The sequence below is a fragment of the Schistocerca gregaria genome, chromosome 1 (genome assembly GCF_023897955.1).
Source record: "Schistocerca gregaria isolate iqSchGreg1 chromosome 1, iqSchGreg1.2, whole genome shotgun sequence".
In the NCBI taxonomy this organism is placed as follows: Eukaryota; Metazoa; Arthropoda; class Insecta; order Orthoptera; family Acrididae; genus Schistocerca; species Schistocerca gregaria.
Genome location: NC_064920.1, coordinates 856,921,587 through 856,945,479, shown reverse-complemented (window position 1 = coordinate 856,945,479; position 23,893 = coordinate 856,921,587). Strand labels below are relative to the sequence as shown.

At 42.6% G+C, this 23,893-nt stretch overlaps 1 protein-coding gene and 1 pseudogene across 1 annotated transcript in view; one reads left to right on the top strand and one right to left on the bottom strand.

The window, feature by feature from the left end:
- Positions 1-23,893, bottom strand: part of LOC126278200 (uncharacterized) — a 483,044-nt gene that overhangs the window by 205,151 nt on the left and 254,000 nt on the right. Inside the window, exon 4 of the mRNA XM_049978165.1 lies at positions 18,800-19,142. Coding sequence (XP_049834122.1) covers positions 18,800-19,142 — 343 coding nt within the window. The remainder of the gene's footprint in view (positions 1-18,799; positions 19,143-23,893) is intronic.
- On the top strand, positions 15,170-15,287 carry LOC126291567 (5S ribosomal RNA; annotated as a pseudogene).

The following is a 23,893-nucleotide window of genomic DNA, read 5'->3' as shown; positions in this document are numbered from 1 at the left end:
CTTATACTTTTCTGTCTACATAATTGTCATGATAGAAGTAACTATCTTTGGAAAGGCACTACTCATTCTGCAACAAATTAAAAAAAAATGTAAATCGGTATTCACTCATTAACATAAATCACAAAACCGGTCTAGCCCGGTTATACAAAAAGTAAACTTTAGTATGTTCTCGCTATAGGGTTGCTTCTACAACGAAACAGTGCAATATGCAGTGCCCAGCATCGTCTGCTGTTCGTCGTAGCCAAGTCCATGTTAAAAGTATAAAACAGAATTGGCTTTTTATTTCCTTTTCTTTCGCGTTTTAGCGATCCGTATCTCAACGGAACCCTTACAGGATCGCTTGTTGTCTGTCTGTCTGTCTGTCTGTATGTCGGACTGTTAAAAACCCTTTTTCTCTGGAACGGGTACACATTTCAAGCTGGAATTTATGTCACATTTTAAGGTCTGCAGTCGCCTGGTGGTGTGGAAAGCGAAAGCTTTTAAGCAAATGTAATCAAAAGATACGGTCACTCGTAAACTCACTCATCAAAACCTATGGGGTAGTTCTCGTTGGCCTAGAATCATGAGATTCGGCAAGAAGCAACGTTTCACAGTAAAAGTAAAGAAATATGTCCGACATTGTTGTTTTGTGACCGTAGCGCAAGAAATTTTTTTTTACTGATTTGTTATGTGACTGTCTTTCCGTCCGTTTGTTAAGACCCCTTTTTCTCAGCAACGGGATGATATATCAGGTTGAAATATATGTTGCATATTAAGGTATAGAGTCACTTAGCGATGTACTGTCCGCAGCTCGCGGTCTAGTGGCTAGCGTTGCTGCCTCTGGATCATGGGGTCCCGATTTTGATTCCCAGCCGGATTGGGGATTTTCTCTGCCCGGGGACTGGGTGTTTGGGCTGTCCTCGTAATTTCATCATCATTCGTGAACGTGGCGAGATTAGGCTGTGTGGAGAGCGGGACGCTGATAACCGCGCAGTAGAGCGCCCCACAAACCAAAAATCATGAGCATCAGCGGCGATGTATTGAATGGGATCTTCTCAGTCAATGTAGACAAAAGATTCGACCGTTTATGTCACATATTGTGATGCTTGTAAACTGTCTCATCAAAATGTGTAGCTTACTTCCCGTTGACGCAGAATCATGCAAATTGGCAAGAAGCAAGAATTCACAGTACAATTAAAGGAAAAAATCCGAAAATGGTCAGTTTCTGATTATATCATACAAAAAAGTGTTTGTAGTCATTTTTAGAATCCTTCCTGTTTATCCTGTTAAAACCTCTTTTCCTCGGGATTGAGTAAACGTGTTTGCATCTGTATCGATATCGATAACATGGAAACATCGTTGAGATTTTCGATTCCTGGGATGGATGAACTATCTATATACATAATTAAGTTTGTGCGAAACCTTCTTTGAGCAAGTACTACTCGCGCTTATGCGGATTTTATTTTTAGATTTGCCTTTGGTTACTATCTTGGCCATACACTCAGTATTTAGATCCACTTTAAATTTAAATATAGTGGTGGCACACGCTGCATTTATTCATGCGGATTGATTTCCGTTAGAGGAAAGCAGTTATCTGCACAAAGGTTGAGCTCTGAAATGCTTCACTACATATGGCCCTACTGGAGGTGTTACACCATGCCTTTCGTTGATCTTTGAACAGATTTACCCGGCCAATTATAGGTGGACCTACAGTTTAGAGACAATATCGATTTATCTCACTGCAACCTGAAAGCCGGTATAGATAATGGGCCACATCCTGCCGTATACAAGAGACATACTGAGTAACATAATACTATAAACCCAGACTCTGGACGAGAGGCGATAGAAGATCGCGATGCTGCCCTGACATACACCGAGGAAGGCAAGAGGACTGACGTTTATGAGTGAGAGTACGTAGCTGCTTGAATGACAAGAATTCGTCAGTTATTGTTTTAATAAACGAACTTAAGTCCAGGGTCATTGCAAACTGTGGGTAGACCAGACTGTAGAGAAGTCGAGGTTTTTAAAAATTAGCCTTTCTGTTGTTCGTAGTGTACGGAACACCATGTGACTAGAAAATATGCAGCAGAGAGTAAGGTTTAGACGTTTGCCACTGAATTATATTTGATATTACCCGCCTGAACAAGTAGGACTACGATCCGATGGGAACTGGTGTTTCTCTTTGCTGCAACCATGGACAGACTGATGTCGCACCTAGTTCCGCTCATAGAAGGTCGCGTGAGCAGTACTCAGTGACTGTCGTAGGATTTACTGTAAATTATCTGTCTGCCAATCTGTGTTTCTAATTTTCGCATACATTATGTACATTTTCGGACGTCTCTTGGCGGTATGCTTCTGTATAAACCTTTTGAAGATGACAGATTAATGTGTAGAATCCGGCAAAGCGAAATAAAAAAAATTGTGCAACTCACGACTGAATTTTTTTCTGAAACAACAACATAATCTCTGAACTATCGATCCGTGCAGGGGCGTAGTCTTTTAAGGATGAGTTCCGGTTTAGTTTTCAAATAGGCAGTAGAGTTTTCTAGAACTGACAAGAAGCCGGTACTCGTTAGCATCCGTAAAAGATTCGCTCAGGACAGTTCCGCTTGTTACACTGTCAGTCTTACGGATATCCCCGCGCTGTAGCCTATGAAACCAGATAATACTGGTTAAGAGTCCGTTTCTTTTAAAATTATTTTGAAAAATGAAGAAACTACAGAAAAGTTGGTTCATCCACAATCTTCTACTGTGTACAGGACCGCTTTCGCAGCGCTTGAAATTCCATTATCTTGTTGTAAAAAATAAAATCACCTGATCATCTGACGTCATCATCACCCCACTATCGTCACGGAACCACGCGTTCCGCGTCATGACAACAATGCCGTGAGGATGACCTTAGATGATTTGGTGATTTTTTACATCAGATGATGGAACTTTAAGTGTTCCGAAACTGGTTGTGTACACAACAAAAGATTGTTGATCCAGCAACTGTTCTGTGGTTTCTTCATTTTTCAAAATGGAGTTGTACACCTGCGGCTGCTGCATAAGAAAAACTCATTACGTTTTTAAAATTACTACATGGTCTAATAGTAATATATATTGCAGCAAAACCAATGAATTTTTTAAGGATGAAAAATTACTATTGGTTCCCAAACGTAACTCAGCAACTATATTCTTATACCTGACTTTGTGAGATATCTATCGTTAATCGAGATCAAACGAGATGAGGAATAGCTCAGTGTTTGTTGTCTGTACATCGAATTGTAGTTTTCCATTATTGCCTCGGACCATTGACGTTATATATCCCATCTGTTTAGACTTTGTTCGAACGAGCAATCTGATGCAGTGGGTAAGACAAGACAGTAATTTAAATCCCTTTGGCCATAGAGACGTAGGTTTTCCGTGATTTTCCTAAATCGTTTAAGGCAAATGTCGGAATGGTTCCTTTGAGAAGTAGACGAAGGATTTTTTTCCTCATCCTTCCTCAAAACCGGGCTTGAGCTCCGTCGGTAATAACCACTTTGCCGACAGTACGTTAAACTCTTCTCTTTTTTTCTCTTCTATTTGACCTTATTCGGTCATTCGCTCTGATACAGCTCTGACATTGTTACTGAGAGTTATCAACCGATATAACTCTCCTCTGCAGTCATCTGATGAAATTGAATGCTCCGTATGTTTACATTTGTTACGGCAGTCATGAGCATTTTAATTAGGGAAGTCTAGCTAAGTATGTGTAAGAACACTTTAGCCCTGATGACAACGGCACGAATTCTATATTTGTAAGCCATCCTGATCCGATTTACTTCCTCGATATCACAGACGAGCTCGAAAGATTTGAGCTCAGACCACAAGCTGTGACGCAAGAGCTCCTTGATGGTCGTTTACTGTTTTTTCAAACCAGTCTGTTACAGTTCAAGAGGAATAGCGTGGCACTTTGACTTCCTAAGATAATGGTTGCTAGGGGATGTTGTAGGTGAATGCAGGGAATAGTTTGCCTCTGCTATAATGGTGTATAAATAAGAAGGTGGGTGCGTGATGTGGTTAGGTTAGGTTGTTTTGGGGGAAGAGACCAAACAGCGAGGTCATCGGTCTCATCGGATTAGGGAAGGATGGGGATGGAAGTCGGCCGTGCCCTCTCAAATTAACCATCCCGGCATTTGCGTGGAGCGATTTAAGGAAATCACGAAAAACCTAAATCAGGATGGCCGGACGTGGGATTGAACCGTCGTCTCCAAGAAGGCGAGTCCAGTGTGCTAACCACTGCGCCACCTCGCTCGGCGATGTGTTCTGCCCAGAGAGGAATGGAGAATTTTATGCCACACGGTCAAGTCTTGCAAATCCTTGTAATTGGCAATGCTGATATGAGTGCCCTACTGGATCATTGCTTCCACTTCTGATTCTCCTAAGAAAAATTATTTCGTTGTAAATCACTGTCGTCTCTTAAGTAATACTTGTTTGCTTTATGCCTCCGATACTGAACAATACAGTGTCCAGTACCGTCTTCATACCAAAAATAACATGAAAATCAACGCTAAGTGTTCTTCGCGTACCATGAGTCGCATGCTATAGACAAAAGAGGCCGAATGACACTATTGGCTGCAACGTCATCTGGCCACTTTTACTACCCACTTTGCATAACCCCGCCAACTGCCCTCTTACGAGCGTTCAGTGTCCCAGTGAGGTACGGTGAGCAGAGGTACACGTGTGGGACTATGGCTCCTCTACCCCATACGGAGAGGCTGGTTCGGGGTGGTATCGATATTTACTGATTGTTGTCGTCCAGTACTGAATCGGTGGTTGCTTCGTTGGATTTTGACCTGTCTATCCGCAATAGTAGATGGTGGTTCGTGTTATCAACATGCTGCAGGCTGTATCCATTGATTCTGGGAATGGTAATGACTCAGTGTATGTGAAAAGTGTAGCACCTGCAGGACCTAAGAGGTTTGTTTCCGCGCGTTAGGCACCCACGAACTGACCACTATGTAATGCGCTGTCACCTCGCATCTCCCACATTATTTCCTCGATGCTCGTGCCGAAGCCCGACGTTCTGTCGTCGTGTCATATCCGACTTCCCCATTCGCAGTGACAACAGCAGCGTTCGGTCTCCACACATCAGTTATCTCTAACTGCTCATGAATTTTTTATCTAGTATTAACGAGCAGCACAATAATAGCAATTACAATGAAGAAACATGTATTTCCAAGTATCTGAAATTAAAGTCACTTTTACACCACGGCGCTTTTGTCCAGCGCACAGTGAAGGAATTAGGGGCACCAGGGTATATATTATCGCCTGATCTATATGGGCACATACTTTCACGTTAGCGCTAAGATGCCGTTTAAGTTAACTCAATTTGATTGTTGATTAAGGAGTTTGTAGGATGGATGTAACAGAAAATGCAAACGTTTATTTAAAAAATCATTACAGCCATATTTATTAATGTACAAATCTAAAATTTTGCATGTGTAAAGAGATAAGGCTGCGTTTTCACGGAAAAATATAATGAAATATGTAGAATTAATACTTTGCTAGAAGTGTGAATTTTTAGTTTTTCTTATTGTCATCTTTATAACAAGCCATAACTCAAATTCTAATCACGCAATTAATCTGAAAATTTTATTGTAGTGTCCTGAGAGGGTTATAAGACCACTGAACTGCAGCTGTTAATTTATGGTCCAAATTGTATCATCAACAGAGTTTTTAATGTTCTACATCCAAAGATGACTATATTTCTACATCTAAGATCAGAATATAACTGCAAGATCTCGTTATTTTTAGTCCCAGGGAGACAGCAACACGCTGCGAACAATTCCTGAAAATTTCATAGCCTTAGCGCATGTGAGAAAAGGCTTCTAATAACGTAAAAAAAGTAAAACAGAGAAAATGAGGTTCAAAGATTTTCTTCTCATACTTATACATGTAATAAGTTTACCTCAATTTTAGAATCCTTCATACTGTTACTCCTTATCCTCCGTGTTTCTCTTTTGTCCTATCCAAATGCGGCCAGCCTTTTTTTGAAGGTAATACACTTATCTGTTACCTTTCTTTACCCTGCTCTCGTCGATAGAGTAAAATGCTGTTGTAAACACGCCAGGATTCATACCAACTCTCTTCATCACTTCAGTTCTGCCATTATTTCCGTTATCGTAACATAAAACTGCACCATAGGCAGCTATTTTGAGCACCTAATACAAATTAAATTACTGAGGCTTTCATTTGCATTTTGTGTCTTTCCGTGAAGATAGTTCCTCAATAAACCAGGGTTTGCAAGAAACCTGAATGTTGGCTTAATTGTATTCATAACAGGTTCTGGTAATGAATGTTTATGTGAATACAACTCATTTCTATTGTTGAACTAACACCATTCATCTTTCGGACAAAAAAATGTTTCAAATGGCTCTGAGCTCTATGGGACTTAACTTCTGAGGTCGTCAGTCCCTTTTAACTTAGAACTACTTAAACCTAACTAACCTAACGACACCACACATATCCATGCCCGAGGCAGGATTCGGACCTGCGACCGTAGCAGTCGCGCGGTTCCAGACTGTAGCGCCAAGAACCGCTCGGCCAAACCGGCCGACTCTTTCGGACACAGATTGTCCATTGGTATTTTGTCAGTGGATACTTTGTAGAAAAAAATTGCCCACTCAGTACGCCTCATTGCCTCTAAATTATGTGTTTTTTTCCTGATACCTCTCCCATAAAATAACTGAAGAGAATCAGTTTCTTTCAGAGTAAGTCTGTCTTTTCCTCCGAGTGGTTTCACATCCTCAAGTACTTCACCTTTCTTCTGTTTCAGCAAGCGACGAGGCCTACCACCAAGCCTCTTTAGGATGTTGCCAACACATTGCAACTTTTCTATTGTTGTATTGTACGGATTTTTATCTGGTACAGCATTGAATGAAGAGGAGTCCCTATCACAAAGGTATTTAGTACACTATCTGATGAAAAGTATCCGGACACCTGGCTGAAAATGACTTACAAGTTCGTGGGGCCCTCCATCAGTAACGATCAAATTCAGTTTGGTGTTGGCCAATCCCTAGCGTTGAAGACATCTTCCACTCTCGCAGGCATACGTTCAATCAGGTGCTGGAAGGTTTTTCGGTGAATTTCAGTCCATTCTTCACGGAGTGCTGCACTGAGGAGAGGTATCGATGTTGGTCGGTGAGGCCTGGCACGAAGTCGGCGTGCTAAAACATCCCAAGGTAAGTTCGTGACCATAGATGTAAATAAAGGGAAACTTATTGTATATACAGGTCACTGTTTTACTCGCGACAATGTCACAGCTTGTGAAATATCCCAAGGTGTTCTATAGGACTCTGTGCAGGCTAGTCCACTACAGGGATGTTATTGTCATGTAACCACTCCGCCACCGACTGTGCATTATGAACAGGCGCTCGACCGTGTTGAAAGATGCAATCGCCATTCCCGAATTGCTCTTCAACAGTGGGAAGCAAGAAGGTGCTTAAATCATCAATGTAGGCCTGTGCTGTGATAGTGCCACTCAAAACAACAAGTGGTGCGAGCCCCCTTCATGAAAACCACGATCACACTATAACACCACCGCCTCCGAATTTTACTGTTGGCACTCACACGCTGGCAGATGTCGTTTACCGGGCATTTACCATACCCATACCCTGCCATCGGTTCGCCACATTGTGTCCTATGATTCGTCACTCCACACAACGTTTTTCCACTGTTAAATTATCCAGTGTTTACACTCCTTACACCAAGCGAAGCGTCGTATGGCATTTAGCGGCGTGATGTGTGGGTTATGAGCAGCAGATCGACCAAGAAATCCAAGTTTTCTCACCTTCCGCCTAACTGTTATAGTACTTCTAGTGGATTCTGATGCAGTTTCGAATTCCTGTGTGATGGTCTGGATAGAAATCTGCCTATTACAGAATACGGCGGCCTCTGTCAGTCAACAGACGAGGTTGGCTTCTACGCTTTAGTCCTGTACTTGTCCCTTCACGTTCCCACCTCACAGTCAGATCGGAAACAGTGCACCTAGGGATGTTTAGGAGTGTGGAAATCTCGCGTACAGACGTATTACACAAGTGACACCCAATAAACTGACAACGTTTGAAGTCCGTGAGTTCCGCGGATTGCCCCGTTCTGCTCTCTCACGATGTCTAATGACTACTGAAGTCTCTAATATGGAGTACCTGGCAGTAGGTGCCAACCCAATGCACCCAATATGAAAAAAGACGCATGTTTTTTGAGCAGTCTGGATATTTTTGATCACATAGTGTATATCGAACACCATACTGGTCTTCAGATCTGGAGATCATCTTCACAACTCAGCAGCCTCCATGCCCCCACTTGAGCCACTATAATTTTTAGAGCATGCTACTGCATGCTTTTCTTGCCACTGTTTCTCACTGTCTTCATTGTTGGACATTTGTTGCACACTGGTAGCAGCATTTAGACATAATTTCTACAACTAAAACTTTACCTAAGTCAATACCAATAACAGATGCAACTCCATACTGAGACGTGTGACACACACAGGTCAGTGACGTTTGTAGGGTATTCACCGTCATGAATATCTACCCCAGGATCTATTTAGTTTTGGTTTATTTGCACCAATTCCTCCACTGCTTTCTCCATAGAAACTTTGGCAGTATCGCATAGAGCATCAGACATTTCTTTATATATTTTCTCAAACCTTACACAAGGTGGAGGCATGTTCAGAAAACCACAGAATAAATTACCTCCTTTCCTTAACTATTCAAGGCATGTCAGAGCATATACTACCCTAAACTTGTTTTCATAGGTACCAGTGTCAGTTTTTTGGAGGAGGAAAATTCATAGCCACACGAATTACAAATTAGTTTAAAATCACAAGCTAGTCCCACTCTTCTTTCTTCAACAACAATCATGCATTCGGTATTTTTACAGCTAACACATGAACATAAAAACTTTATAGCCTGGCAGAGAAGCTCTAAATCAATAAGTCCGAATCCAGTGGAATCCATATCAACATCATTCACGCACCTGTACAATTCTCCTGTCCCAAGTTTAGGAGCTGAAGCTGAGGGCTTATGTTCTGGTTTCAGAGCTGCTTCCTCTTTTTTTGTTGGTGAATAGATTTCCATGAAACCTCCGTTTCCTAAACACAGTTATTCCACCAACCATTATGCATAAATCTTGACTTCCACGTAAAGGTTTGTGAATTCAACCTTCCATCTACTAATATGTATTATTATTGTCAAAAAGTAAATAAACCACATGCAAGAAAGTTTTCAGGCAAAGATATAGATGTCGGCGAGAGATATAGATGTCAGCCAAAGATATCGAAAGATAATAGCCTTCACACTGACAAAAATTCCGGTGAAGAAAGCAGTTTCCCAAATGTCGAGAAAGGTGGGAGTAGCCGCCAGTGCCAAGATAACAATTTAAAGGCGTTTCTAAAGCTGCTATCACGATAAAATTCACGCACAACATAGATTGAACTGTGTTGATGAAGAAAACTGTTTTTGGAAAATCGACTTTTTGGACCAAAATCCATTACATCCACCCTTAAGCGAACTTAACCTGGTTGTTTATTAAGGAGTGCGTCAGTGCGCCTTCTATAGCAGATGTGTTGTTCGCGAAGATGTAAACGAGACTTCTATCTACGATACTGTTGGCAGTAACCTCCATCGTCACTGTAACATCTGTTTAAGTGCGAAGATGGGAGGTGGTTGGGGAGATGTGCGTACAGTTTGTGCGCAACATCACATTCGACCACAAACATCATTTTGTTGCCTAATGTTGGTTTTATATTATCAACTGTACAGGGTGTGACGGGTATAACTCCAGAAAATTTTGCGTGTAGTACCTTAATATGTACAAATATCAGAGTATTGGTTGTTTTTTCTTTGGGTGGAACAATTTTCCCAAAAACAAGTCACAAATTTTACGCCCTAATGTTTTCTCTCACGGTCGTAACTGCACCAGTAAATGGCCTACGCCTATCAATATAGATTAAGCTTTTTTGCATCCGCACATCCGCACTTCAACATCTGACCTTGTGCCCGGGGCAAATTAACCATTAACGGCTTTCTCACATCACACGTAGTTGGAGATACTAACCAACGGTAAAAACATACGACTTGTAATGGCTTTAATTATTAGTCTACAAGTGATGTAAATATTGATGCGATGTTGTTCAGTACACCGTTCTCAGTCACCAACAGAAATAACTATACTTATACCCGACACACTCCGTATTTATTAGTGCAGTTTGCGTTTCGATTAAGACTTGTATTATGCCTTTATATATTTGTATGTGCATATAAATTCGCAATAGCGTGAATTACGCCAAGGTGGGTGAACGTATAGAGCAGGAGGCTCGTACAGACCCAGTACCAAAGTGCTGCTGCTTTACAGATTCTACCAGTTTCCATAACAAGTCTCCTCGTGCAGATAGCATTTCCTTTTTCCTGTTGCTGCGACGTAACTTTCCTAAGAGAGAAACGAGCCGTTCCTTCGACTGTCAGAATAGGAAAGTGATTGGACACCTGACCTTCTCACATTTCGTTTCTTTCAGCGCGACTCACATGAAAGCCAAGGACGTGTCTGTCGATTCTCACTGCCTGCAGCCTGTTACTTGCATTTACAGAAACAGAGCTCAGTACAGTAGCACTATACTTCATGGAGCTCCAAGAATATTCATCTCCTGCCTGGCAATGAGGGAGTCATGAAAGGCCTGTTTAATTTCCGCTGACGGCAGTCTGCGGGTTCTTGCATTGTTCGTGGGTCAGTCACGACGACATCTTAGCATTGCTCACTCCTGTTGTAGAGTGAATTATGTCTGCGTCCCGTAACAGGGCGTACAGCTGCAGGAAGCATATAAACAACAGAAAATGTAAAAAAATATTGAAGTGTAACGTCCCGACGATGACGAAGTCATTTGAGATGGAGCGAAATCCTGGATGCGGATAAAGGAATCAGCCGTGGTGTTCCAAGCGAACAATCTAGTCATTTTCCTTACGCGATCTAAAGAAACACGTTAAACCTAAATCTGGGTAACTGGATGGAGTTTTGAACCACCATCTTCCCGAGTACGCGTCCGGTGCCTTAACAATGAGCGTCGGTTAAAGAGAGCAGTCTGGCAGAGTTACAGCGTGTTGCTTGTACTGATGGTAGCGGAATGCCTTTAATATGCTTCTGTTAGACGGTGCTATTCGGAAAATAAAAAAAAAATATGAATGGCTATATAATATTTAGCAAACCACACTTTTCCCTGCTCCGGAGGAAAAGTATGAATGACTGTAGAGAAAGATACGGTCACAGTATATCTCAGATTGTTCTTTTCGGCCAGTAACAGGCCGAACTTGAGTAGTACGTAAGAAATCCCAGCTGAGAATGTTCGCGAAGAAATTTCTAGTTTTGACATTTGAACAGATCCCTTCGCTTGGTCGCTATATTCCGTATAAAGTATATTTACGGAATGCAGCAGAAACCAAAACACAAACACAAGAGCCACGATGCACATGCAATGTGCGTGTCTATACCAGGTGATCAAAAAGTCAGCATAAATTTGAAAACTGAATGAATCACGGAATAATGTAGATAGAGAGGTAAAAATTGACGCACATGCTTGGAATGACATGGGGTTCTGTTAGAACTAAAAAAATACAAAAGTTCAAAAAATGTCTGACAGATATCGCTTTATCTGATCAGAATAGCAATAATTAGCATAAAAAAGTAAGACAAAGCAAAGATGATATTCTTTACAGGAAATGCTCAATATGTCCACAATCATTCCTCAACAACAGCTGTAGTCGAGGAATAATGTTGTAAACAGCACTGTAAAGCATGTCCGGAGTTATGGTGAGGCATTGGTGTCGGATGTTGTCTTTCAGCACCCCTAGAGATGTCGGTCGATCACGATACACTTGCGACTTCAGGTAACCCAGAGCCAATAATCGCACGTACTGAGGTCTGGGCACCTGGGAGGCCAAGCATGACGAAAGTGGCGGCTGAGCACACGATCATCACCAAACGACGTGCGCAAGAGATCTTTCACGCGTCTAGTAATATGGGGTGGTTCTAATAAAACCCCATGTCATTCCAAGCATGTGTGTTAATTTTTATTCGGTGGTTTATTACGTTTTCAAATTTATACTGACATTTTGATCACCCTGTGTTTTACAACAACTACTGTCATCAAGAACTTTGCTGCGATCGAAGAGTTTCTACTGATGCTACTTACTGATTCATTAGCACTTACTCTGAATGACAGTGTCTTTCCACAAGGTCGCTGGCTGTCCATGCACCTATTAAGTACCAATGTTCTGGTTAAGTGATAACCAGCAGCCATTAACTGATTGAAACAATGCATTTTTAGCCATCAGGAGTCTATTAAAAAAAACAAAAAACGTAAATGACTACCAACTTCGGTCATGGACCATTTTTACAACACGTAAGGTGAAAGCAGACCAGGTATAAAAGATATTTCGTGTTCGTTTTAGGCTGATACAACATCAAAGCTGTCCTAGTGACAATCAACAATCAATAGTCAGATACAGTAGTAACGAAACCGCTTTTCACTGATGAATGTCCAAATCACATTAATTACTGTGAAGCGCTTTTAATCCCTTTTCTTGAGTAGTGTCGTGACCTGTGCAACTTTCTATTCTTCACGTAGAGGAAGAGGTAGAAATATGGAATAGGGTAGTAATATGGAATACAATGATTTATCGCCTTGTAAGTACCGTAGTTTGGTTAGCTGCTCAAAATCTACGTTCACCAACTGTACACTTCATTGGGATGCATTCATATTACAGGTGGCTGCAATTGCGAGTGAGTGAAGCTGTTTTAACGAATTCACTAGGCGGCGTAATTGTTGCAGGTTACTGGCTTTCAATTTAATTCTTGTCACAACACATAAATTATTAATATGTTTTGTAAATAGACCCTTAGCTAATACATTAAGCCTTAAAATGGTGTGATTATTGCCTATTTAAATTAAATTTCTTATTTTATTTGCGTTTCTGAATTTCAAAATGGCTGTGTCCATGTTTGTACTCCAGTATTCCATATCTGTAGCGCACTATCACAACCTGTTTTACTTATAGGAATTACTTCAGAAATGACTTCACGAGCTCGAAAGCAGTGGGGTGAGTTTGCTATAAAAATAGTAATTAAAATGTTAGAGGAAAGAAATGAGGATGTTATAAATCTCGCACTCGGAAACATGTTAGTATCTTGTGTCTGCTTCCTCATGGCTCCCACAAGATGCAACCGCTGGATGGAACTTTCGTCTTTGAAAGCCTATTATTCTGAGCTGGTTCGTGGATGGATGAGGGAAAACGCGTGTCCAGTAACAAACGAGGACATTAGTGAAGTGAATGCGAAGGTCTACCTCAAGTGCCAGACAGGGGAGACATAGCAGTCAATGGATTTAGGATGACAGGAATATACCGGCTAAACCCACACATTTTCACGGATGCAGATTTCATTGCCAATAATGAAGGAATAATTAAGGATTTACCTAACGATAAAGTCAATGAACCATATGCAGGAGTTGTGGCTTCTAAAAGTGGAAAAGCTAATATTGAAGCAGGGGGAGGAACATCTGAAATTACACCTTGACAAATCTCACCCATTGCATAAATGAGGAAGGGTCCAGGAATGAAGGGAAAAAAAGCATGTCCTTCAGCAGGCCTAACCTTGTCTCCATACAAGGGATCTCTTGAAGCATCGGCGACTGCAAAAAATTAACCGGAGATAAAGAAGCAGAGGCCACTAAAGCCTAGGAACCAAGAATCATCTGATTTTGGGGATGATGTTTTTGGCGTGAGAGAAGATTCGTCCGCACTTAGTGGCGTTCTGGACAACAGGGTACCCACTAATGGAGATAGCAACTGCCTATTTTGCTCAGGCAACTTTTCGCAGAACGAGGCAGGGGAAGAATGGGTAGTGTGTTTAATATCCGAAATGTAATTGTATACCGAATGTGCACGTTATGTAAAGGACGATATGTTTGTGACTTCTGCAAGTGAAATTACTTAGGATGAGGAAATCAATAACTGAAAATCATATATTTCGCGTGCTTTTCTATTGTGTTATTATGTTTTATAATGTTTTCTTTGACAATGAATTATTAGATATTCGATTATTTGTTTTAATTTTGACAAACTTGAAATTAATGGATTATTCCATAATCTGAAGTGCCAAAAATGTCAAACTTTGTGTTAAGCCTAATTTAGATATGTTCCTAACGTAGTATATATTTGAAAATATAGGAAGCATTAAAACGTATCTCAAAGTATGTGCTACATATATTTTGTTTGTTCAATGCGAAAAACTGAGAAATTTTTAACGAGAAACAAAATAGTATTCGATATTTGTAAAAATTTCGCTTAGGATATTTTGTCGAGAGAGCGGTTGTATACAATTACTAAGAATTGAGCTGTTATATGAGCTTACTCCGAAAGGAACATATTTATTAAGTGATTTCAGTTGCTTCGCTACACCGAGGACATACATTTCTATGTCACTAATGCTAACAGCTATTCTTGAGTTTGGAATGTCTACGTGGTCTTCTTTGGTGAAGGAACTTCGGAAAACAGTATTTACTAACTCCGGTTTAGTGGCTCTTCATCGGTAACACTGCCATCGCTACCGTACACTGAAGGTATTGACTGTGATTGCCTTTGGTGTGCGTTACTTACGACCTTGATGATAACAATGTCCAATTTTCGATAAGTAATAAAAATGAACGGTGAGGATGAAGATACTTACGAGAAGATCACGGGTGGTGCCACAACTCAATTTTCCAAAAACTTCGCTTAGCACCAGAGGAGTAAAAGTGTCTCGGCTTATCCACAGATACTCGACGGTATCTGATTGTGAAAAAACGGTGGTACCTCGTGTGCCTTTTAGCTCCGTATAACTTCGGCCGAAATGCTCGCTCAGTGGCTAGCGTTGTGACCCTTCAGTTTTCTGCCCCACATTCGAAATCGGATTATTGCGTTTATTTACTTCCCTTATTCATGCGGAGTGTCCGTAGAAGTTTACCATCCGAATGTTTCCCATCAAGCTAGAGGATACAGGGCGTTATATTAATTGTCAAATTACAACTCGATTTCGCAATAAGTGTGATAGATTTAGTGTATGTGTGTGTGCATGATATTTCAGGGTTAACGTGTTTTTAAATTCTTGTTTTCTTGTGGATCATTGTTATCTCAACGACAAGGATCTTGCTGCAGTGGATGCACCGGTTCCCGTCAGATTACCGAAGTTAAGCGCTGTCGGGCGTGGCCTGCACTTGGATGGGTGACCATCCAGGACGCCATGCGCTGTTGTCATTTTTCGGGGTGCACACAGCCTCGTATGCCAATTGAGGAGCTACTCGACCTAGTAGTAGGGGCTCCGGTAAAAGAACACTATCCTAACGACCGGGAGAGGTGTCTGGTGAACCCCCCTCCTATCAGCATTCACAGCTGAGGATGACACGGCGGTCGGATGGTCCCGATTGGCTAGTTGTAGTCTGAAGACAGAGTGCTTTCTTTATTCTTATCTCAATAATTACATTAATTCTTATATTTTATTCTAATGTTTATTCCTCAGAAGATCTGATGCATTCCCTTGGATGATAGCAATGGTAGAGACCTTCTAAACACAGATATTCCGAACGCTATGAGCAGAGTTTGCAGGCATGTTTGCTACAGTAATATTTCTTCATATGAATTTCACTCGAGAAGGAAACGTCGTTAACATTGCTGTTGATTTTATGTACTGGCGAAAATTCCTTGAAAACCCGACAAAGCGGATGTCTTTACCGAAAACCTGTGCTTACAATTGATTATTATGGATCGGGATACACCACAGGAATTTTATGGAAAACGTTTTCAAATAATTTTTTCATTTCTTTATTTATTTGAATTGATTCAGCAGACATGCAATTAGTAGACGAATAAGGACAACGTTATTTCAATACACTTTCGTAACATTCACGTAGTAATCTTCTGTAGACGCGGGTACATATAGGAAAACAAAAATAAAAACAATGATTGGGGTTTCGAACAGGGAAATGAGGCAGGGGGGGGGGGGGGGGCGGGAACTGTGCCTCGGATTCGGTTTAACTACACCGAAGCGCCAAAGATACTGGTACAGCCATGCGTATTCAAGTACAGGTAGAGTACGGCGATGCAGTCGACAACGCCTGTATAAGACAGCAAGTGTCTCACGCGGTTGTTAGATCTGTTACTGCTACTACAATAGTAGGTTGTCAAGATTTAAGTGAGTCTGAGCGTGGTGCTTTAGTCGACGCACGAGAGATTGGACACAGCACCTTAGAGGCAGTGGTGAAGTGGGGATTTGCCGCACGACCATTTCAACAGTGTACCGTGAATATCAGGAATCTGGTAAAAAATCATATCTGCGACATCGACGCCGCTGGAGAAAGATCCTGCAAGAAGCGGACCAACGACGACAAACTGGTGCAGATTTCATCATCGATAGGGGCTTTCGGAGTCGAGGACCAACTCGTGTACCCTTGATGACTGCACGACACAAATCTTTACGCTTCGCCTGGGCTCGTCAGCATCGACATTGGACTGTTGATACTGGAAACAAGTTGTCTTGTTGGACGAATCTCGTTTCAAATTGCATCTAGCGGTTGGGCGTGTATGGTGTGGAGACAACCGCATGAATCCACGGACCCTTCGTATCAGCAGGGGACTTTTCCAGATGGTGGAGGCTCTGTAATGGTGCGGGGTGTGCAGTTGGAGTGATATGGGACCCCTGATACGCATAGATACGACTCTGACAGGTGACCTGTATGTAAGTAAGCGTCCTGTCTGATCACCTGCATCCATTCATATCCATTATGCGCTCCTACGGACTAGATCAATTCCAGCTACAGAGTGGCTCCAGGACCACTCTTCTGAGTTAATACGCTTCCGCTGGCTACCAGACATGAACATTATTGGGCATACCTGTGATGCCTTGCAACATTCTCCACGCCGTCGTCCTCTTAGGGATTTATGGACAGCACTGCAGGATTCATAGTGTCAGATCCCTCCAGCACTACTTCAGGCGTTAGTCGAGTCCATGACACGTCGTGATGAGGCACTTCTACGTGGTCTCTGGGGAGCTACACGATATCAGGGAGTTGCACCATTTTCTTTGGCTTGCTAAAAGGCACATAAAGTAACTCGAAATCTTCCGCGGTTGTTTCCTGAGAAACGGTCAAGTATCTACGGATATGCGGAGATACGTGTTCGCTCACTGCGATCTCTCTTCCACCGAGTGAAGTTCCTTGGAAATCGGGTTACTACATTTACCGTGTTCGCTGTCAAGTGAAAGGTGGTGGACTATCTTCCTTCGATGGGCATACACTGGCTGCCATATCACAATAATTAGGTGGAAGAAATAATACACTACTGGTCATTAAAATTGCTACACCACGAAGATGACGTGGTACAAACGTGAAATTTAACCGACAGGAAGAAGATGCTGTGATATGCAAATGATTAGCTTTTCAGTGCATTCACGAAAGTTTGGCACCGGTGGCGACAGCTACAATATGATGACATGAGGAAAGTTTCCAAACGATTTCTCATACACAAACAGCAGTTGACCGGCGTTGCCTGGTGAAACGTTGTTTTGATGCCTCGTGTAAGGAGGAGAAACGCGTGCCATGACGTTTCCGACTTTGATAAAGGTCGGATTGTAGCCTATCGTGATTGCGGTATATCGTATAGCGACATTGCTACTCGCGTTGGTGGAGACCGAATGACTGTTAGGAGAATATGGAATCGGTGGGTTCAGGAGGGTACTACGGAACGCCGTGCTGGATCCCAACGGCCTCGAATCACTAGCAGTGATGACAGGTATGTTATCCGCATGGCTGTAGCGGATCTTGCAGCCACGTCTCGATCTCTGATTCAGCAGATGGGGACAGTTGCAAGACAACAACCATCTGCACGAACAGTTCGACGACGTTCGCAGCAACATGGACTATCATCGACGCTGCGTCATAGAAAGGAGCGCCTGCGACGGTGTATTGAACGACGAACCTGGGTGCACGATGGCAAAACGCCATTTTTTTCTGATGAATCCAGGTTCTGTTTAGAGCATCATGATGGTCGCATCCGTGTTTGCCGACATCGCGGTGAACGCACATTGGAAGTTTGTATTGGTCATCGCCATACTGGCGTATCACCCGTGTGATAGTGTGGGGTGCCACTGGTTACACGTCTCGGTCACCTCTTCGCATTGACGGCACTTTGAACAGTGCACGTTACATTTCAGATGTGTTACGACCTGTGGCTCTACCCTTCATTCGATCCCTGCGAAACCCTACATTTCAGCAGGATAATTCACGACTGCATGTTGCAGGTACTGTACGGGCCTTTCTGGATGCAGAAAATGTTCGACTGCTGCCCTGACCAGGACATTCTCCAGATCTCTCACCAATTGAAAACGTCTGGTCAATAGTGGCCGAGCAACTGGCTCGTCACAATACGCCAGTCACTACCCTTGATGAACTGTGGTATCTTGTTGAAGCTGCATAGGCAGCTGTATCTATACACGCCATCGAAGGTCTGTTTGACTGAATGCCCAGGGGTATCAAGGCTGCTATTACGGCCAGAGGTTGTTGTTCTGGGTACTGATTTCTCAGGATCTATGCACCAAACTGCGTGAAAATGTAATCACATGTCAGCTCTAGTATAATATATTTGTCCAATCTGCATTTCTTGTTGGTGAAGCAATGTTAATGGCCAGTAGTGTAATAAATAAGTAGTGAATCTGTTTTGGACGCATCCTCGCACGAAGTTGGGCAGAGTGTTGAGGGCGGTGGAGAGGAGCTCACCCGGCAGCAGCAGCGGCGGCGGCGGCGGCGGCGGCGCGTGCGGCGGGCCGTAGCGCACGACGGCGGCGGCCCGCGGCAGCGTCTTGTAGGCGAGCCGGAAGTCGAAGCCGTGCCCGGCGGCGGCGGCGGCCGCGCCCTGGCCGGCGCGCGCCAGCCGCAGCACGCGCAGCAGCAGCGACACGGAGCGCGTCTCGCTGACGTAGACGGCGGAGCCCCAGGACGGGCCGCACCACTCGCCGCCGCCGCGCGGGCGCTCCGACTCGGAGATGTGCAGCGCGCCGTCCGGGCAGCCGTCCGCCGTGAACGACACGAAGCGGCCCAGCGTGAAGCTCTCGAACGTCAGCTGTCGGCACGCCACGCCACGCGGCACCGCGTTAGTTCGCCGCCATTAGGAAAGTTCCTGCAGCTTGCGAGGGACGGCACTGTCCGACAACGCAGAACATCGAAATTCACACCGTAACAAGCCTCAGCGTCACCAGTGTTGCTGCTCCCTCCTTCCCACTGTGCAGCTGCAATAACACATCTTGTAAGCAGACGCAACGTAACTTTTCCTTCTTTACGTCGGTGTACTGCGTCACTAGGTGAATAAGTTACGAATGGAAGTCTTGGAACACTGTAAATAAGAAATTAAAATGGAAAAGAATTAAAGTTAACTTAAGTAAGGGTAGGGAAGTGATGAGAAATCAACCTGAAACATTATTGTTCTCTTTACGAGCACGAGACGGAGTAAGAAATGAACTGAAATTTTCTTTTTACCTCCGGCCGGAGTGGCCGAGCGGTTCTAGGCGCTTCGGTCTAGAACCGCGCGACCGCTACGGTCGCAGATTCGAATCCTGCCTCGGGCATGGATGTATGTGATATCCTTAGGTTAGTTAAGTTTGATTAGTTCTAAGTTCTAAGTTCTAACTTCAGATGTTAAGTCCCATAGTGCTCAGAGCCATTTGAACCATTTTTCTTTTTACCGCTTCCATTAGCTCTTGACCGTCTGTCTGTCTGGAACAAATTTTGAAACTGATTTTAAACTAACTTACCGATGAGCTCGAGGCTGGAAATTTTAAACATCACTCAGAACTGGATGAAATGAAATATTAACTCGCGTTCTTGTCCGTCTCTTCGATAGGGTTGCGGGTGGAAAGTGTTGTTAACTCTGACATTTAGGATCCTCTTCATCTGGGTTGTTGAGCGGATAATTCTGGAATGCGTTTTAGGGGATATATGTGCGGAGGTCAATGGCTGGGCAGGGAGATGGGGAGGAGCTGATGGATAGAGAAAGGTAGAAGGATGAGATGTGTATGTGAATTCCTAAGGGACCAAACTCTGAGGTCATCGGTCCCTAGTCTTACACACTACTTAAACTAACGTATCCTAGGAACAACACATACATCCATGCCCGAGGGAGGACTCGAACCTCTGGCGGGAAGGAGCCGCGCAGTCCATGGCAAGGACCCTCAAACCGCGCGGCCACCACGCGAGATGCATAGACACATTGTGGAGGAGTAGATGGACACATAGAAGTGGGAGGAGGTGATAGACAGACAGAGAGGGGGCGAACGAGATTGACAGAGAGGAATGACGAGAAAATGTGCACAGAGAGAGACAGTGAGAGTGTGTGAGAGAGAGAGAGAGAGAGAGAGAGAGAGAGAGAGAGAGAGAGGGGGGGGGGGAGGGGGGGAGGAGCAGGAGATGGACACACAGACGGTGGAGGACGAGATGTGCGCAATGAATGAGGCATATGCATACAAGGGCGAAGCTGCAGCAATAATGCTACTACTGAAATAAAATTATTATAGAAATCATACAAAATTAATTTTTCTTGCTTCTTTATTTAGAAAATAGCACATAAACTGATTGCCATATTGGAAAAATTGGAAATTTGTGGTAAGGTCTATGGGAGAAAACTGCTGAGGTCATCGGTCGCTAAGCTTACGCACTACTGAACCTAACTTCAACTAACTTACGCTATGGACAACACACACTCCCATGTCCGAGGGAGGACTCGAACCTCCGACGGGGCACCCGCGCGGTCCGTCACAAGGTGCCCTAGACCGCGCGGCTACCCCACGCGACGCTATATTATTTGTACCTAGGTATAACACTATTGTATTTAAGATAGTGTCAAATGTAAAGGCACTGAAATAAACTTGAAATTAATACATGTCTCTCTTATAATGTGATCATTATATTTAAAATCCATCGAAAAAATTCACACAGGCAAGAATGAAAAGCAGAAAATAATTAATATCTTTTTAATTTGCAACGTTTTTAAATCGGACTAAAAACTATCAAATAATTTCTCCTAGTCCCATACAGACTCCAAACTAAATACAGAGAGTACTAAAAATTTATGAGTGTCAGTTTTCAATAGCTATGAAAATATTTGTAATATTTCAAACGAGAACTATTGGGCCCATGCAGTACATAATTGGTACATTAATAGTACATCTCCTTACTATTACACTACTCATTGAATGATACATCAATAGTTGACCTCCTGACTATTATTTATTGCATGCGATCCACGGTTTTCGTGTTATATTAAAACTTTATTTTTATTTATCTAATTATTCTGTTTAATTTTAACTGATTGCAGTGCCGCAGCGTGTGGAGTGCGCTCTGTGAACAATCCAGTGAAACAAACGTAGGCGTGATTGTGGTGGTTTGGGCTAATAGAGAACGGCACTTGACGGCGAAAATTATGATATGTGGACGGAAATTTCTGACTTGGTGCAAACTCTACTCTCGGAACATATATACATGGAAACAATTGTTCGCGATAAGTGAACTGATATGGTTATAATCACTGCGTCATGACTATAATTTTGTCCTTGTTCCTGATGGAAGTTTATAAGAGGAATAATGCGGACGGGAAAACGAATCTGTTAAAATAATCTGTAATGCTGAGTGTGAATAAGACTGCAGTTTATCAGAAAACAAAACATTATATGTCTTTTAGATTATACAGGGTGATACAAAAAAGGTACGGCCAAACTTTCAGGAAACATTCCTCACACACAAATAAAGAAAAGATGTGATGTGGACATGTGTCCGGAAACGCTTAATTTCCATGTTAGAGCTCATTTTAGTTTCGTTCTTCCACCTACGCTCAATGGAGCACGTTATCATTATTTCATACGGGATACTCTACCTGTGCTGCTAGAACATGTGCCTTTACAAGTACGACACAACATATGGTTCCTGCACGAGCTCCTGCACATTTCAGTCAAAATGTTCGTAAGCTTCTCAACAACAGATACGGTGACCGATGGATTTGTAGAGGCGGACCAATTCCATGGCCTCCACGCTCTCCTGACCTCAACCCTCTTGAATTTCATTTATGGGGGCATTTGAAAGCTCTTGTCTACGCAACCTCGGTACCAAATGTAGAGACTCTTCGTGCTCGTATTGTGGACGGCTGTGATACAATACGCCATTCTCCAGGGCTGCATCAGCGCATCAGGGATTCCATGCGACGGAGGGTGGATGCATGTATCCTCGCTAACGGAGGACATTTTGAACTTTTCCTGTAACAAAGTGTTTGAAGTCATGTTGCTACGTTCTGTTGCTGTGTGTATCCATTCCATGATTAATGTGATTTGAAGGGAAGTAATAAAATGAGCTCTAACATGAAAAGTAAGCGTTTCCGGACACATGTCCACATAACATATTTTCTTTCTTTGTGAGTGTGGAATGTTTCCTGAAAGTTTGGCCGTACCTTTTGGTAACACCCTGTATTTTAACCTAGACGAATATAATGTAATGGTCTATCCTGCGAATTATGAACGAATGGGTAACTGTAATGGAAATTAATCAATGTTTTACTACTGTTGTGTGAGCAAAGTTTTTTTTTCTTTTTCTTTTTACATCTGGCAGCACTGACGTGTTCTCTGTTGCTAAGGCAGGAGAAATCCGAGCATAATTATTAACTGTGAAAATACAAAAAATTATGAGGTATCTTTCTTAGGGCAATTTGATACAGTACAGATTTTATTGCGGAATATTTCATGAGTTCACGTTGCTCCGTAGTGGTTCAACGTAGGGAGAAGGTTGCAGTGAGTGTAACACCATTATTAAAAAAACCTGTTATATTAAGATTATGCCTTTATCACTGATACGTTTGGAGTGCTAGAACTGTAATGTTGTATTGACAACTTGGAGTTACGTGTTACAGACATTTTATACAAAGTATACTACAAGAACTTTTCATTAACAAAGAGAATAAATTTCCTGTATGAATCCGTGATCATTATGAATATTTTATGAATAGAAGGGCGTAGACTGCTTAATAAATTTCTTTATTTGCCGATGTTATCATCAGATGTCTGTGATTAAGGTAAAAGGACTATGAAGAACGTTAGGCGTTTCTTATACATCAAGGTGCAAAAGATGGAAAATTAAAAATTTTTGGGGAAGTTCCTTCAACAAAAAGCTTAGAACTTGAGTATCTGTATTAAAGATCTAATCGGGGTACCAACAACCACTTGGGTAAAAAATTCATACAAAAAAATGTGAGCTCCAGCCGACAGGCGACGCTAGAGTGGAGTACGTTGCCTTGCAAATAAAAAAAAAGAAAAGTTAAGTCATAGGTTTTTAGTACTGACACTGAACGTTGCTTTGCATTTCCACCCTTTTTTAAATTTGTTTGATTTTAATTTTTCCTCTTCCTTAGCTTGATGTTGTATAACAAACACTTGTCGCTCTTTATGTTCCGTTAATCGCAGGGGTCTGATAACGGCAGTATCCGAAACGGTGTAAAAAATAACTTAATAAGTTTACTAAGCGATCTAGACGGTTTTGCTCACAGAATAGGAGAACATTATTTTCATCTTGGTCACGAGTGCCGCCATAAATATCCACGTCACAGGTACTAACAGGGCTGTGTTCAGTTGGTTTATGTGTGCAGCGACGAATACCACCAAGTTCTGGTAACACCGTTTCCTTTGAGGTGATGGTCATTCGCAGTAAGTCGCAGCAAGTATTGTTAGTTTATCATGTTTCAGATGGAATGTAATTCGCTCGTCCACTCCTCCCCCCCCCCCCTCCCACCCGTGCCTCCCTCCACATTCCCCTCCCCCTCCCCCTCCCCCTCCCCCTCCC